General features: G+C 40.0%; 1 protein-coding gene across 4 annotated transcripts in view; it reads right to left on the reverse strand.

Annotated features, from left to right (window-relative positions):
- MALRD1 (MAM and LDL receptor class A domain containing 1) overlaps positions 1-18,589 on the reverse strand; it is a 243,669-nt gene that overhangs the window by 153,176 nt on the left and 71,904 nt on the right. For all 4 annotated transcript variants that reach the window (XM_083704544.1, XM_083704545.1, XM_083704546.1 and 1 more), the window contains 5 exons: positions 17,146-17,233; positions 16,445-16,621; positions 14,901-15,075; positions 2,343-2,499; positions 418-528 (listed from right to left, as the gene is read on the reverse strand). In XM_083704544.1, the coding sequence (XP_083560670.1) occupies positions 418-528; positions 2,343-2,499; positions 14,901-15,075; positions 16,445-16,621; positions 17,146-17,233 (708 nt within the window). The remainder of the gene's footprint in view (positions 1-417; positions 529-2,342; positions 2,500-14,900; positions 15,076-16,444; positions 16,622-17,145; positions 17,234-18,589) is intronic.

Genomic DNA, 18,589 nt, shown 5'->3' on the forward strand with positions numbered 1-18,589 from the left:
GACTGTGATTCTGCCAACTGTGGTAAGGTTTTGACATCATAAAGCAGGGATTGGGAATATGTGACCCTGAATATATTGTAGAACTACAATGTCCATCGTCCATGACTACTGGTCATGCTGCCTGGGGTTGATTGTATCCGACAACATCTGGAGGGTCACTGGTTCCTTATCTCGGCCATAAGGCAATAATAAAGCAGTCAGTTCAAGTAACAGATTCTCTAATAAACATCCTGCTTCCAATTTCTGCTTCTATGTGCCATTAATGAATGAACTTCATTCTACAGCAGAGGCATCATTTTGATTTTGATTGCTTCAAAATGCAATGATGTCTTAAGGCTGACATTACGAGAGCAGAACAACAGAAACATTAAATAGCTTGAAATAGTAAGGGAAGAAGGCAAACACAATTGCACATACCTGAAAATAAGATTGAACACCTAAATGCACTTCAGCTCTGTTCCACTGAGGACCCTGGGGGCCACTCTGTGACCAAAGTTCAAAAGACACGTTTCCCTCTTTTCTGAGCACCTAAAAATCGAACAACATCTACAGTGAAATGAGCAGCTCGTGTTTTGCAAATCGTAAGACAAGCAGTCTTTTAACAGCTTCAGTTTAGCTACATGTTTCATTTTTACATGAAAAGAAATAGTTATAATAACTATCCTACAAATCTCTGAACTTGCAGTATGTTTATGGTGAATGTTTTTTTTCTCTTTAACAGAATCTGGGATAGCAGCCTCTTAACTCACACCAGCCTTTGATTTATTTACACATTCAAAGCATTAACCTGCTGTCACATGTAGTGCTAGCAGGGAATGGCTTCCTTCTAGTAAGATCTGCAGAATGTGTTTGAATAATACCAGAACCACATGATCAAAGCCAATGTTTCTGACCCAATCACTGAACTCCTGGTCAGAATTGGTCTTTCACATGTGTATCCAGTATTCACAACAGCAAGAAATTTGGCGATGGGTCCTTTTTTGCAACTGAGCACTCCTCCTGTGGGGGCATGACATGGGGCACTAGAGAACATCCCCATGCTTGCCCTTGCACAATGTTATTAGCGGGGCAAGGAAGGGCAAGGAGGGAATAATGCCTGAAAAGGGCTGGAGATTAACACATAAGGGAGAGGATAAGAGCCCCAGAATAACAACTTTTAAATTTTGATTGTGTAAACAAGGCTTGATCATTTCCACTTCAACTGGTTTGAATAGCAAGTGGTGACACTTGCCTTTGGTATGCCGAAGAAATAAGAAAAGCAATCCTAATACCAAGAACAGTTAAAATTGCTATTACCCCATGATTGTATTCAGTTTCAAAACTCATTTTAGTTTCGCAGTACATTAAACATCCAGTTGTTTGCATAAAAAAACTTTTGCAATCAAGTTCCAGAGCTCTTGTTTAGTTTGAACTTCCGAAGGTGCATGAGGTGTCCTCCTCGCTTCCTGCCTCAGTAAATATTCATTGAATTGTGACGGGTTGCTCCCAGGAGTCAACTGCCCTAAACATGCTTCACTGAAGCTAAAGTGTCTTAACTGAGTCAAACTGACAACATCAGGAGATGGAAGTATGGTGATGTATGTCAAATTGTGATTCTAGACAGCAGTGACAGAACTGTACATCATCAGCTCCCCAAAACGCTTTTCCTCTCCAGGATTTATCACCAGGTATAATGATCTGCAGTTTTAGCTCCAGGACTATCTAGAGAGGCTTTTCATTTTAATAGAAGAAAAATCATCTCCCAGTTGCACATAACATGGCAAAATGAAATAGCCATTCCCTTTAAATGGAACAGTTTTCATTGACAGAGAAGTCTCACATATCAACATTATTTCTTTTATTTAATTAGAACATTTGTACCCCACTCTTCAGCCAAAAAAGGCTCCCAGAGCAGCTTACGTATGATCAATTGAAACAGTCCCTCTTGCAGGCTTACAGTCCTCCCCCCCCTCGCACCATCAATGACACAACAGGGGAAAGGGACAGGGAAGCAAAAGGGGGGGGGGAGCAAACTCAGTTCTTAAACAATGACTAGCTGCCATAGAGACAGTTCAGGGGGTGATAACAGAATAAATGATATAAGAAGGGAGCTGAAGCCCAAGATAGGAAGAAAGGGGGTAAGGAAACACCTAGCTACTTTAAATGAATTCAGCTCTCCGGGGCCTGAGGAGCTGCACCCGAGGGTACTGAAGGAGCTTGTGGATGTAATCTCAGAGCTATGTATGCTATCTTGAGCTCCCTGAAGGGAAGGTGGGATATAAATGTAATCATCATAATCATCATGCAGGTTGTGAATATTCTTCTTCTTTCTTTTTTTAGTCTATAAACTCTCTTTTTAGTACCTTCAGTGAACCCACTGTCGCCCCATTCATGTAATTCCAAAACACCAGCTTGCACTTCGGTCCAGTCTGAGAAATTACTGGAGTGGTAATGTCAGCAGTATGTCCAAATTGTCCATTGGAACTGTCTGCATAGAGATACCAGCCTTCCTTAGTTGCCCTGTAAAGAGAGAAATTCACAAATCAAATGAATTCCATATTTTTCACTCCACAAGACGGTTATTTTTAATCAGGCTTTTGAGTCCTATAAATTTTGCCTGAAGTATGGTTCTGTGCTGTTGTTGCTTATTTATATAACTTTACTGTTTTTAGTGTATGTCACTCTAATCTCCTTAGGCAGGAAGAGTGGGATCCAACGATTAAAATAAACAAACACAGTGGTCCAAATGTATAGGCAGGCATGGCCAAACTTGGCCCTCCAGGTGTTTTGGGACTACAACTCCCATCATCCCTAGCTAACGGGACCAGGGGTCAGGGGTGGTGGGAACTGTAGTCCAAAAAATCTGGAGGGCCAAGTTTGGCCATGCCTAGATAGGATATGGGTGTGCCCAGCGTTCAGCATTTCAAACTTTCAGCTAAGTTTGCTAGGGATACCAAAAGGGATGCCAACAAAAGAGTGGTGGTGGTGGTGGTGGTGGTGATAATATTTACTATTAGCAGTTGGACAAGGATCACTATACCCCCCCACACAAAAAAAGCCCCTTGATGTTACATCTTGATGTAACATTGTTCCGGGGGAATTCTGGGATAGTAATTCTAGCAGGTAGCTATTGACCACCATACGGGGCTCTGGTGTTACACTGGAAGAGTGGGAAATGTTTTTAAAGAATCTGCTGCTCAGTTAACAATGGTAAGCATGCACAAACCCACACTCAACATAGCTCAAAAAATTCCTTCTGAAAAATAATTAAATGTCCCCCTCATTTTTTTGCCACTTATAACGTGGGTACCGATTTTGGGTGAAATTTCACAAAGTAATAATCTAAAATGAAATGAAGGCAACTCTTAAGTCAGTCTTAGTGGTAAAGAGATCCCCAACAATTATTTCCATTGGTCTGCTTATTGGTCTGCTTATCAGTACACCAATAATCTTTTTATCCAATCCAGTGAGTACATTTCTCTAGTTTATGTGGCTATGTGCATAATACATGCACGTGCATGAATGTATTGCACACAGTCCTGTCCAAATGCTATGGTCATCATAGACTTTTCTCTCAGTTCCGTCTTCCTAAACAGGTGGTAACCAGAGAAAGGACTTTCTCAATTATAGCTTCCAATTTGGAATGCCCTTCCCATTTGGTTTAGTGCCAAATTTGATTTATGGGGCTGAGGGGGAATGATGCCGGGCAGAAACAGTTTCATTTGACAAGACTTCTAGTATAACCCTGATTTTAATCTGTTACTATCTTACTGGTTTCCCCCCTGTTTATATTGTGTTTTTATGTGCTGCACTGTTACTTTGTTGCTGTGTTAATACAAGGCTATTTACCTATTGTTAGTGTTAACCTGATATTATTGCTACCCTAAGAAATTTAACTGAAGAATGGCATATATGTGTGTTAAATAAATAAATAGATCTGTATGTAAATATTTCCAAGTACCAATCAATAATGTTTAACCTTAAATATCTTTGCAGGTTATGAGGGTACAAAATGTAGGTTTGCATGCTCACCAACAGAGAAAAAAGATACATTTTACCCATCTGTGTCTTCTGTTGTTGTCTTTATTTTATTTTTAAATGATGCTTGCTGCTGTTTTGCCCTTGGGAAAATTCCTCTTGAATTGCTAAGTGGGCGTTAAGCACATTCTCTCTTTTCTCATGACAGTAATGCTTACCAGAGAAGATGCAGAGATACAATACTGTGAGGTTTCTTTACCCTGTCTCCTGAGTTCTCTCATAGAGTATTTTAATGTGCTTCAATGATCCTATGAAAGAATGCTATAAACTACAATTTTGACCTTGCTTTGTTGCAACCATTTGATTCACTGTTTATCCCCATAATTCTTTCCTTACTTGGGCAAAGAAGGGAGCTCAACATTCTGAACATCTAAAGTTTTCAAAGTCTATATTATAAGTACATTTGCTTTCTCATGCAATTCAGTATTTTTCAACCAGACTATTAAAAAACAGTTTTGAAAAAGGTAAAAGCCATTTCGGAAGGTTATAATTTCTATGAAAGTTCAGCTCTCAGCACAGTTTACCAATTCTGTTCAGTACTTCCGTGTGCAACTGTTGAGAAGTAAGTAAATGCAGATGTAGATTCCTATTGGAGTTCAAATATTCAGAAAAACCAATATAATCTGTCAAGTATGAATTTTTTTTAAAAGGCAAGTTATTCTGTTACAGGCTATACATATAAAACCCAACTCTGAAGCATACTTTGCGGCAATGGTTTCATTGAAGTGCCTGGAGGATTTTCCACATTACCAGTTTATTGCACAATAAACACGCTTTCCCTTCTCATTTGCTGAGCACAGTCACCACGTGGCTTCTCTCAAAATTATTAGGAAAGCAAATTTCATTGTGCACCATAGCCACATCATTTCTGGGCTTGGAGAAAAAATGGAATTCTCTCTCCAAATAGCACATGAATGTTGTTGAAATGCAGTTGTACACCTTTAAGAACATCATTGGCAAGGGCAAGGAGGAGTGATTTCACATGTGCAAGCTGTTGTTGTTTAGTCGTTTAGTCGTGTCCAACTCTTCGTGACCCCATGGACCAGAGCACGCCAGGCACTCCTGTCTTCCACTGCCTCCCGCAGTTTGGTCAGACTTATGTTTGTGGCTCCAAGAACACTGTCCAACCATCTCATCCTCTGTCGTCCCCTTCTCCTTGTGCCCTCAATCTTTCCCAACATCAGGGTCTTTTCCAGGGAGTCTTCTCTTCTCATGAGGTGGCCAAAGTATTGGAGCCTCAGCTTCCTGATCTGTCCTTCCAGTGACCACTCAGGGCTGATTTCCTTAAGAATGGATGCGTTTGATCTTCTTGCAGTCCATGAGACTCTCAAGAGTCTCCTCCAGACCATAATTCAAAAGCATCCATTCTTCGGCGATCAGCCTTCTTTATGGTCCAGCTCTCACTTCCGTACATCACTACTGGGAAAACCATGGCTTTAACTATACGGACCTTTGTTGGCAAGGTGATGTCTCTGCTTTTTAAGATGCTGGCTAGGTTTGCCATCGTCTTTCTCCCAAGGAGCAGGCGTATTTTAATTTCGTGACTGCTGTCACCATCTGCAGTGATCATGGAGCCCAAGAAAGTAAAATCTCTCACTGCCTCCATTTCTTCCCCTTCTATATGCCAGGAGGTGATGGGCCCAGTGGCCATGATCTTCGTTTTTTTGATGTTGAGCTTCAGACCATATTTTGCGCTCTCCTCTTTCACCCTCATTAAAAGGTTCTTTAATTCCTCTTCACTTTCTGCCATCAAGGTTGTATCATCTGCATATCTGAGGTTGTTGATATTTCTTCCACCGATCTTAATTCCGGCTTGGGATTCATCCAGCCCAGCCTTTTGCATGATGAATTCTGCATATAAGTTAAATAAGCAGGGAGACAATATACAGCCTTGCCGTACTCCTTTCCCAATTTTGAACCAATCACTTGTTCCATATCCAGTTCAAACTGTAGCTTCTTGTCCCACATAGAGTTTTCTCAGGAGACAGATGAGGGCACTCCCATTTCTTTAAGAACTTGCCATAGTTTGCTGTGGTCGACACAGTCAAAGGCTTTTGCATAGTCAATGAAGCAGAAGTAGATGTCTTTCTGGAACTCTCTAGCTTTCTCCATAATCCAGCACATTTGCAATTTGGTCTCTGGTTCCTCTGCCCCTTCGAAATCCAGCTTGCACTTCTGGGAGTTCTCGGTACACATACTGCTTAAGCCTGCCTTGTAGAATTTTAAGCATAACCTTGCTAGCGTGTGAAATGAGTGCAATTGTGCGGTAGTTAGAGCATTCTTTGGCACTGCCCTTCTTGGGGATTGGGATGTAGACTGATCTTCTCCAAAGTCAACTACAAAAGAAGAAAAGGGTCCTGTGCAATTACAAAAGTATCTGGGTTGTTATCCAAATGTCAACTTGTATCTGGTCCTATGTGAAGGCCAGGGCTAGCATGGGTGTCTAAGCTGAAACCTTGTCTTGTCTTTTTGATGATTAAATATAGCCACTGGGGCATGCAACAAAATTCCATTGTGCCATGCTACTTTTAAAGTCAGACATGCTGTTTTCCCAATCCATTCTTCTGCTTCTCCTCCCAAGCTTCCCATTTTTTAATCTCCCAAGTTCAGAGTTTCTAACATCCTGTTTTCCATGGTGGTCACTAGCCAGCCAGTGAACTTATTCTAACAGCAGAAGAGTAATTTTATTTATTAAATTTGTATATCGCCCTTCATCCAACATAAAAATACAATATAAAAAACACAAACTACATAACAAAAATAAGAACAAAAACAAACCAAGAATCCCCCATTTCCACAACACATTTAAAAGGGTATGGGGTGTTAATCAGCCCAAGGCCTGGTTAAAGAAGAAAGAATGCATTGTTCTTTTACTTGTTTTTACCTTCAGCTAATTTGAGAGCACAGACTTGGTTTGGTATGTGCTGGATTTGTTTCCCTTGCATCTTACATACAGTGTTTTTTGAGCAACCTTGTGTTCTGATTCAGAAGCCTCTGGGTGCAATGCAATAGCTGCTTCATGCTATTTACTACAGTGTGGGATACCTTCTAGCTCTCTTTTTAGTCTGGGAATGGGATATTTAAACAATCACCTTGTCTTATTTGAACCAACCCAGGAACTGATATCCACATATATTTATAAATGCATACATGTATTTATACTGCATTTATGTCTTTGTTTTCACTGCATTGTAAGTTGCTTGGAGACCTTTGGGTGGCAAGCAACTAACAAGTCTATTAAATAAATAAACAACAAGCATAATATTGGACATCCTACACCATGTCCCAGTGCTGTAAGAAGTGTGGTCGCTGGCTCAGTGATTTCCTGCCGTGCTGCTGAGGGTGTACAATGCTTGACCATAGACCCATGAGCATTCTAACGAGATGTTCGGATTTCTATCCTCATCTGTGAATTTTTGGTGTTACCATATTATTTTTGCTGTTCTTTGCAATCTTATGCTTTCGGGAATGTTTTAAGATTGTCCCTGTTCCCCCCACCCCCGCTGCAAGCCATTTTGAGGAGTCTTCTACAGAAAAGTGTTTTCGTTTCTAAGAATTGTAAACCAAACAAACTAGCCATAACCCTGCACTCAGGGAGTGGCTGCAATTGCACATCATGCTAAACCATAAGCAATAGAATATCGATAAAGAGCAACGTGCTAGTCTAGTGCATACGCCTACATCATTTTGCTTCTCTCTTCATCAAGCTGGTTAACCATGGCATGCAAGCCAGCGCATTGTTTTCCAAACAAACCTTTATGCTAAGCAAAGGTTTGACCTTGCCATAATTATTGTGGTTTGTTTGGAAGAAACCATATGTGTGGGTGTGCACACCATGTTAAGCCAAGACTTGCACTTCGTCGCTCCCAGCTTGGAAAAGTGAGAGGCGCAGTGGGAGCAATTCAGTGCTGTACACAGAAGTTTTGTAAACGGATGTGGAAATGAGGTGACCTGAATTTATGATTCGAGAGACAGAAAATCCAGATTTGACTGATTCATCCATCCCTATCCAGCACACTACTCATTCCTGGTGATGATAATCCATATTTTATAGCTTACTGCATGGGTAGGCAAACTAAAGCCCGGGGGCCGGATCCGGCCCAATCGCCTTCTAAATCGGGCCCACAAACGGTCCGGAAATCAGTGTGTTTTTACATGAGTAGAATGTGTCGTTTTGTTTAAAACGAATCTCTGGGTTATTTGTGGGGCATAGGAATTCATTCATTATTATTTTTTTCAAAATATAGTCCGGCCTCCCACAAGGTCTGAGGGACAGTGGACCAGCCCCCTGCTGAAAAAGTTTGCTGACCCCTGGCTTACTGTGACGTGTACCCTTGGCCAGTGAGACCTGCCCAAAGGCACTACTGAACTTCATGGTTGAGAAGAGATTTGAATGCTCTTTCCTACAATGCAGCTGCTGTTGAAGAGTTGAGCTTTAAGTACATGACTTGACTGAAAGACAAAAATGAGTAGGGGTGCAGAAATGGAGCCATTCACTTTCACCACTTTTCTGCATTATGCAACAACAGGCTGCAATAACAGAAGATAACACTGATTGAAAGAATGCTAAGTAGGCAATGTAAATTAATGTCATACGTTCCATTACATGTTGAATAGAATATAGTCTGAAGTGACTAGATTTAATGGAGCTTGAAGTATACATACCATTATATAGCACAGAGATGTATGCACACACATGGGGAGAGACATCACTAGCTATTGAAAACTGATTATGTGGAGGGTAAGGAACACTACATAAGAGCCATTTTCACTGCACAGATTCAAGTACTACATTATAAAGAATACTCTCCAGCACTGTTTATGATCTCTGTTTCTTAAAGTGTCATTTGAATGCACTTCCATTAATTTCACACTATCTCAATGAGACATCTATCTAAAAATATATACTGTCAGCACATTCCGCCCCAGAGCAGCCAACATAAACACATTGCAGTGAAAAATATTTATCCTTTCATTCCACCCACTCACCCATACTGAAAAGCTAAATTGCAAACACAATTGCACTCTCAATGGTATATAATGTTGCTTTTAAATTTTAAGTATGCCTGGATTCATAATTTTCAGTCTACGATTTAAAGAGTTTCTACAGATTTTCTTTTTCTAGACCCTTATTGTTGTGTCCCACAAATCAGCCTTATTTCTTTGGGAACTTCCACCATTAGGACATTGTCAAACAGCCTGCAAGTTATTGTGCATTTGGCATGAGACTGGCAAAAGATATGAGCCTTCTTCCAACCCTGTCCCTCCCCAAAAGGCATTCAGCGAGATAAGCACCAGTATCAGATTTATAGGTATGCACAGAATGTGTAAAATTAGGGCCCCTGTGGTTGAGGGGCACCAAATAACTGAGAGAATCTGTTTGAGATATGACAATGAACTGCCAAATTCTAGTATTTCTAGTTTGTTGTGTTGTTTTCACTTATCATTTCTCCTGCTCCTCAATTAAAATAATTATAGTGGTACCTCAGGTTACATACACTTCAGGTTACATCAGGTTACAGACTCCGCTAACCCATAAATAGAACTTTGCTTCAGGATGAGAACAGAAATCATGCTCCAGCGGCGTGGCAGCAGCAGGAGGCCCCATTAGCTAAAGTTGTGCTTCAGGTTAAGAACAGTTTCAGGTTGGATGAAGTTAATGGACTATGCAGAATTAGATAAACTAACAGGAAGGATTCGAAACCGGCGAGACCAGAAATTCACGGAAGACTGGAGTAAATTTACGGACTATTTGAAAAGTAATTGTGAAGAACAGATGTTTGTAGGGTTGCAAGAGGTTTTGTGAGGAGTATTATTAGAAATATTGTAAAAATGGACAAGGGGGAGGATGATTTGTTAAGAGATGTAAAAGCAATATAAAGTTAAGAAATGCATAAGAAGTGGTTAAAACGGTGGATCATCAGAGGTGCTGATGGAAGCCTTAAAAGATTGTATAAATGATAAGTTTTGTGGTACATGTTATAATTTATATGTTAACATTAATAAAAAATATTATATATATATATATATATAAAAAAGAACAGCTTCAGGTTAAGTACGGACCTCCGGAACGAATTAAGTACTTAACCTGAGGTACCACTGTAGAGGCTATTCCAATAGAATCATCACTGAACAGTGGTACCAGACTTTGACTTCTTACTTTTTTTAAAAAAACAAACAAACACCAAGTCTCTAACCTTTCTAGAAAGAAAGTTATGAAGCATAATGTGCAGATATCTAGCTAAGCAATTTGTGTTAAATGAACTAGCCTGGATGCTCCTACCTTTCAGTGTTTTTAGCCAATGAGTGGAGTCAGAACTGGATTTATGCCAGATGTGGCCCTAAACTCTGAGCTTTTTTTTTTTTTAATGAAGTCTCTAGTCCTTCTAGAAATAGAGTTGTGCAGGCAACCTTCTAAGCAAGGAGAGTCCACTGACACAAACAGAGGGACAGGCATGATGCCTCTGGCTCTGTAACACAGAGTACTTGCTGAAGTTCAGTTCCAACTGGCTATGACGTTAACTCCTCCCCTTCTTTCTGAAGCAAAGACGTTGCCTGGGCAATTGTTGTGGGACAAAGATGGGAGAGCGTAGGAGAGATAGGATGAGATAGGTGAGGGGAGAGAGACTCTGTGTTGGCCAGCAGGTGCAGTAATGGCTTTCTCACCTGTCCAGCCGTAGGAGCCTTCATAAGAGAGCTGTTTCCAGAGGAAAAACTGTGAGGGAAGAGAGACTCTGTTTGCCATCAGAGGGTGGTTGGTTTCAGCTGTGCAACCATACTTCCTGCCCAAAGAACATCCAGAATGGCATTGCTGCCACAGGCATTGTGTGTTTATGTACTTTAGTGAGCTGAATAGAGGCAGATATTATGAGTTATGGGGGTGTGGAGCGGGAGTGTATGATCTTAACAGCAATTAGTTTATTTTTTGGTTGCTATTTTGTTAATATTGTTTTATGGATTATAAATGCTGTTAATCACATAATATGCTTTTTGCCTTAACTGCGGTGTTTAGCTTATTTTTTTAGTTGTTGCTTTGTTTACAATCTTTTTTAGAGTGTAATTCTTCCACTGGTGACTTGTTAATTATTTCATAAGATTTATGCTCTACTTGTGATGTTTTATTGTGTTCTATAATGTTCTATAATGTTCAGGCTCATCACAGCTATCTGCCAATCACCCATTCCCATTCCTGGTGACTTCTGTTTCAGTGTATCTGAAGAAGTGTGCATGCACACGAAAGCTCATACCAAGGACTAACTTAGTTGGTCTTTAAGGTGCTACTGGAAGGAATTTTTTTATTTTGTTTTGACTATGGCAGACCAACACGGCTACCTATCTATAATCTTCTTGTTATGTATTGTTTGTAAGCCGCTTTGGGACTGATTTGAATGAAAGGCAGAATAGAAAAATATAACAAATCAAATCAAAAGGAAAGATGCTACTACCCCTTTGGGTTTTTGGAGAATGTTGGGGTTGGGGAAGGGCTGAGACCATTCCATCTCCTTTGCTTTGGCTGCCTATGGAAGGACTTTTTGAAAAAGGACAGGGTGGGGGGAGAGGCTTTTTGAAAAGCACGCAGAAAAGATGTGCTGGGGCCTATTTGCCTCCTCTTTGTGTTGCTGCCTGGAGAGGGTTTCACTCAGCCCTCAGTAAACCCCTTCTCCCACATGTAGCTTCATCCACAGAATTAGTGCAGGCTGATGGTTCTTCTCTTTCAGTTCCCTGCCTCAACTGAGAGAGGGGTGTTAATTCAGTGCCATCATTGCTTGAAGGTCACATCAACTACTGTGTCAGTCTCCACTAGTCCAAACTTTCCATATCCCTCACACCAAGAAACCTCTTGTTTCTGGCTTAGTGCTGGAGTACAGAATCAACTCCACAGAAATCAGAGCCCTTAGAGAATCGGATAATTACCATTTAATCCACAGTAACATAATTAACTGCAAAATGAATTTCTTGTCAGAAGAAAATTACTCAGGTTAATCTATGAATGCAATCATACACTATATGCACTATAGGTAAAAGGTACCCAGACTTTTCAGTAGGTGAGCAAAGAGGAATTTAGTTCATTCTGAGAAATCCTTAGTGCTTTGCAGTTAATGGCCAAAAAGTGATATGGAGTGCTGTGGAAGACATGCACACATAACCAGAGATGTGCTTTGCATTGAACCTCCATTCCCCAAAGGGCAAGCCACTGTTAAGTATCAAGGCAACGTATCTCTTTGGTAGTGGTAGGGCTGCCATATATTCTTTTCTTGTCTTTTTTGAGTTTTTCACTTTGAAATATAGCAAACCTAGGTAGTGGAAACTATTTTGCAGTTACACATACCAAAAAAACAACAACCCAGGACAAAGCTCCCGCTGTGAGACTGTTTCTACTTTTTGAGTGTGGGTCACATCTAAATAGATGTTATTTGTTTTAGACGAATTTAAACTGGTTGTTGTTGTTGGTGGTGGTGTGCATTGGTATAAATTTTTAAGTTCTTCTTGCTACCCCTAAGATCTTTTGCCACTACAGTGACCTAGAAATGTGAGTAAATATAAATAAATAACCTAACAGAAGTGTACTTTTTACCAACAAAGGATATTGGGACAAGCCTGATGGCAGCCAAACTAAATATATTATAGGCACGTAAATAAGCCAAGACTGGATGGTAATCAATGTGATTCCTGTTTCTTTCACAATGCCTTTGATTTTACTTATTTTAACTCACTTCTCGTCCTTTGATAATTCAAAAAGCTCTCAGGTTTCCCACTACCTGATTAAAAACAGCATGGTTAATAATTCACAAACCAAAGGGCACCAGAGATGAAGAATTCCATATTTAACACAACAATTGCTGAATACTAGCTTTAAAATTATCTACTGTTCCTTTTTGTTGTTGTTATTTTGTTGTGCTTTAAGTTTGGCTGCTTCTGACAAAGAGCTGAAATTAATTCACAATTCTTCTGTGGCTCATCCAAAACAGAGCACATCTCATTAACATTCCATCATAAATCCTCTGAGCTTGAAAGGAAAAGGAAACAATGGGATAAAATCTCACTCTCAAGTAATAAAGATGGAAGCAGACATTCCAGCACAGCATCTAATCACAGTTGGCATGATTTATTTACAGTTTTGCAACTCTTCTGTGGTTTGGCACAATATGAAATTGAGGTTTCACTTGGCAAATGCTTTAACAGTTCCAGTTTTTCCCACTTGGTCAGGGTATAAGATTATATGACTGCTTGCTGCTTTTGACTGTCATGTCAAATCAGATCCAGACCCAACAGAGAGCAGCTATTACCCCAATGACATTCAGCCAATAACTTAACAGAGTCTATCTGAGAAAACAGTGGGAGTCACTAGGGAAACAGCACCATAGGATGCCTGTTCCAATATAAGCCATATAAGAATTCTTAGAATCATTTCCACTAGCAGTTATGCACTTGATACAGCCTTATGTGAATAGCCCATCCACACAAATAGATCCTAAATGATCCAATGAGCCACAGTTCGGCTTACAGACAAATGCAGGACCTCATATTTATATACAAGCAAACACAGCTAGCATGCAACAAAACACACACATTAAATCGTTTTATTGTTCAGCATATCATGCGCAAATCCAAATAATCTTTTTACTAGGAAATGATGGTCTGCATAATGAACCCACCAGAAATCAATCGCCACTCCACCACCCCTTGAGTCCAAAGCAATTCCACTGTTTGTTATGTGAAGACCTGGGAGGGTGTGTGAGACATTGCCTGCCGTAGGTGCTGTACGAAGTCTGGGCTCAAAGTATTTATCCTCAAATTGGGTCAGATTCAAGTCAGTAGGTGTGGGAATGCAATCAAGTGAACTATCCTGCTGGCGAAATGGGATCCCGCCCCCCCCCCATGGCTCCTTACACACACACACACACACACACACACACACACACCCATTATTAGCTCAGGGGTTTTTGGAGCACCACTAGAATACCATGCTTGGGGGAGGAAAACGGAGATTGTTCCATTGGCCAAGCGTGCACTGATGAAATAATAGGAAAAGCATGATGCTGAATTCCTCCCATTGCCTGTTCTCAAACCTTCCTTAGTTGTAAAACCTAAGCATGCATCCCTTCTTGCACATGAATCCACCACCACCACCGTAAATCTGAGTTAAGCAATACATATAACTGATGTTGAACCCAGGGCCTCAAAGGGAGTGTTCTTGGATTATGACTGCCAGATATAATCACAAACTCAGGTAGGACAGGTGGGGGAGGCACACAGGGATTGGGAGGAATTCACGCCTGAGAGCAGAGGACAGGGCACAGTGCGGACAACGCTTCAGCTCAATCCCAAAACCTTGATTAGGGCTACAGATCCATAGTAGAGCATTTGCTCTGCATGCAAATGATCCCAAATTAAATCCCTGGCATATCTAGGTAGGGTTGGAGAAGCCTTCTGTCAGAACTCTGGAGAGCCACTGCTATTCAATGTGCACCAACAGTCTGACTCAAAATACAGTGTTCCATTGTTACAATGCACATATGTACCAGGCTTTGGAGACTCTAGATATAATTTATATAATCTAAACACAAACACACACACACTAGTGGTCTAAGAAATAAAGTGTAAATATAGCGGAAGAGCTGTAACTAAGTGGTAGAAGACATGCTTTGTATGCAGAAGGTCCAGGTTCAATCTCCAGCATTTCTGGATACGTCTGGAGAATCTCATGCCTGAAACCCTGGAAAAGTTAAGTAAATTGTGTTTTCTGTTTCCAGTTGTTCAGAACTTTGTTAAGCAGACCAAAGAAGCAGCACACTCACTGTTAAAATCTAACACAGCTGGTTAAATCCACACAGCTCGAAAGAAATGCATATAATTCTGAGCAGTTTGACCATTGCACTCACGTAGTATGATCAGTCAACGGTCTATGGCCCTCTCCACCTGGGTGGATTTCGGCTCCTTTTCCAAGGCCCCACTGGAATATATTAACAGTATGGGTTGAAGCTGTTGTTGCCATTTGAGCAGCAGGCTGATACCATTCACAGAAGTTTCCACTGTCAAAGTCACAAGCATCTGAGGCTATTGAAACAAGAAAGAAAAGAACATTGGAATTCTATTGAACAATATAGACATGAAATGTCATTTCATTTCCATGGACAGTTTGGCTAGTTTCTTTACAAGGCACTAGTAGTTGCCGTGTGAACGCTCTCACTGGTACTCTGTGTCAGAGCAATGCAAACTTTGCTATTGCAAGCAATAAGAGCCTGCCCAAAATGTTCTTCCCCCATGATGGTTTTTAGCCTTTTTATGATATACTGTATTGAAAGTTGTGTTCTAAACTGAAGGGTGGGACATTAAAATTTCCAAAACCAACCAACCAACCAACCAACCAACCAACCAACCAACCAACAAAATGGTTCTGGCTGGCTACTGCTCTAAATATGATCAGCACAATTGTTAAAGCATGATTTTGTATTTGTGTCTCTTACAAGAGAGCAGATTTAACATACTATTTTCCTGAATGTTTCTTTTATAGCTTTGCTTAAAAGCAACCCCTCCCCTCATTTCAAAAAGTTAGCTTTTGTAGTATTAAACAAAATATTGTTCTCCTTCTGAACAGTAGTCATAAGTGAAGGGGTTTTGTTCTTATAATAATTGTTCCCAAATTTAGGCTGTCAATTGTACTGGTGACATGACAGCCTGTTAAGTTCCTAGGTATGACAACTGATGTGAAGGCTTTTGCCTTTTATAAATAAAGAATTCATTTATTCAATAAAACCACAAAGCTATTTTGAAGTCTGTGGCATCCCTGTCAAGTTTTGAAAGCCACTGTCTCCAGAATATTTATTTAACAAGAATGAAACAGAATATATATATTAAATTCATTAACTGTTATGGAACCATTAAGACCTACCATGTGTTATGCAGAGCAATTTTTTTAGGTTGAGCTTTTTGGTTATGAGCTATTAAATTGGCTCTATCAAGTACTATGAAATCAACAATGATTATACAGTACTCTTGTAGGCTTATTTTGCATAAGAAACCAAGCTAGATAACTTAATGGCACATATTTTCAACTCATTGCTTCAGATTTCCATAGCCTTTTGCATGCAGATGAGTGCAAAGGTGCTTTGCAGTCATTGGTCAGTTTAGTAAACCAAACAATTATATGTAACTTTAAAAATGAGAAATGGGCAGAACAATGCATGCTGGAGACATTTCTTCTAAATTACTGCCATTTCAAATCCCAGCATCATACGAAAGAGCACACAACAGTTTCTTTGAGTGAAAAACCTAACCTGAATTACTTTGAGAATGGGGAAGATACAAAAAAAAAAAAATTGAGATATGCACATAGAATAGCAATCTAATATGAACATGGAATAGCACCATGAAAGAATCAGGTCAACTTAATGCAGCAGTATTCATTAATAATTCTTATGCTCACCACAAGATGACTCATCAGATCTGTCAGAACAATCAGGACGGAAATCACACTTCTGGGTGATATTGATGCATTGGCCAGTGGCTCTGCAGATGAATTCTTTTTCTGTACAGTTGTTCATAGGAAGTGTCACAGGAATGGATGTCCCTGATGGAGTTGTTGAATCAACTGGCAAATTCCCTTAAGAAGCAAATGGTTACAGTTATCTCTTATGAGTTTCGCAAATACCCTATTTTTTCATATATGAGGAATGGCCTTTAGCATGGAAAGCAAGCCCAATGAGAAGAGGTTTAACCTGGAGAAAAGAAGACTGAGCGGGTGACATTCAAATAGCTGGGCAGGTATAGGTGTTTGCTCTTTGCAAGATCTAATGCACATAAGTTATAGGAGGATAGGTGTTGTTGTTTTTTGTTGAAGAGTAAGTGATACTCCTTGACTCTAAGAGCCATTCAACAGTGGAACCAATTACCTGGAAGGGCGGTGGGCTCTCCCTCATATAGAGCTCTGGAATTCTTGCCTTGAGCAGGGGGTTGGACTAGGTGGTCTATAAAGCTCTCTCTAACTCAACGATTCTATGATTTCTTCCAAAATGGCTATTCATTTTCCTGCATTCTGCATTTCTGGGATTGGGAACTTCATTTGCATGCGAACTATAAGTCACAATTTGGCCACACTAAAAGTTTTAAGTCTAGATTTCTCCTTACCATTGTAAAGTGTGCAGTTCATAAAAGATAGGTCATCAATTCCAATGTCTCCAGTGAAGCCATCCCCCACAGTACCTTCCACCAAGATCTAAGAAAAAGCAATAATTAAAAAGCCATCTGTCACCGCCACTGAGAGGATTTCCACTTCTAATTACATGTTTAATATCCATTTATACCCCTCCCCTCAAAAGAGTACGATTTTGACTTTTTATGAAGCGCTTATAGCCTTTCTTGAGGATAAACTGTGTTTATGAGAGAAACTAATCATGATTAACTCTCCCTGGTGCTCCTTTTAATCACAAGGAACACTTAAAGCATTAGTGTGGTTGGCTACACAGCCATGTGTAAGCCCATTAAAATATCACTGTAATATAGAATTATGGCAAGATTCTATAGTTAGAGCCTCATCATTGTTAGCACATTCAGTAGTAATCATTACATAATTAATCATGGTTAATGATTTCAGTCATCATGTGTCTGAAGCATAATATTAGGGGAATACCATTAAAATGAACCAAAATGAAGATGCTATTATATTATTTGACGAACAGTAAAGAAATTGCATTTCAAGAAATGGTATTAGAGAACAGACTTTCTATATGGAGGTTCCCTTTAAATGTCACCCCAGCCAAATGTGAGGCCTTATCCTGGAAGCACATGTATATGACTCAACTACATGGGCAGGAATGAATCACAAGAACTTCACATCATGCTGAAAATATGAAGGAGTTGCTCAGAGTGAAGGAGCTCCCAAATGACTAAAGAAGATCTTATAGATATCTGACTATAATCAATATCCGTGGTATTATGGTTTTTATCTTATGCTAAATAAAGTGGTGCAACCTAAATTAAACTCCAGTTCAAATACAATGGGTTGGACTCAACATAACACTAAGTTGCTGGTTTGGTCAGCACAAGGTTTCTACTTGTGCAATGTAACATTCTCTCCATCTCCTTACCCCATGCACCCCATAAATCTGTTCTGGGGTTTCCCCTACCCCTATGGAGAATATTTGAGGACAGTGTGGGGCATGTGGGGGGAGAAGACATAAAGCCCTGTTGCACTGGCAGTAATCCTTCTGTCAGTGCTTTTATTTAGTTGAATAGTTATATTTCATTATGTCCAGAGTTTAAAGGACTTGCCTTGACAGAGAGACACCCAGGTAGCTCCCCAATTAAGCTGTCCCCGAAGTCTGGAGAAGCTTCGAAAATGGCATGTCATATGAGATGTCAGGCACTATCACTGGGAAGGAATACAAACAAAGACAGAGGGACACGTTTTTCTTGTGAGATCTTTTAGATCTTGTCCACAGTATTTTAGATTGGAGAGCTCATATTCTGTCTTAGTCTTGGACACTGTTAAATGCATTTGGGCATTCTTTATCAGCACAAAAGATGGAGAGCCTGATTATTTGGTCTGATTCCAAAATCTATTATTGGAAAC

Source organism: Podarcis gaigeae (assembly GCF_964106915.1).
Source record: "Podarcis gaigeae genome assembly, chromosome: 12".
In the NCBI taxonomy this organism is placed as follows: Eukaryota; Metazoa; Chordata; class Lepidosauria; order Squamata; family Lacertidae; genus Podarcis; species Podarcis gaigeae.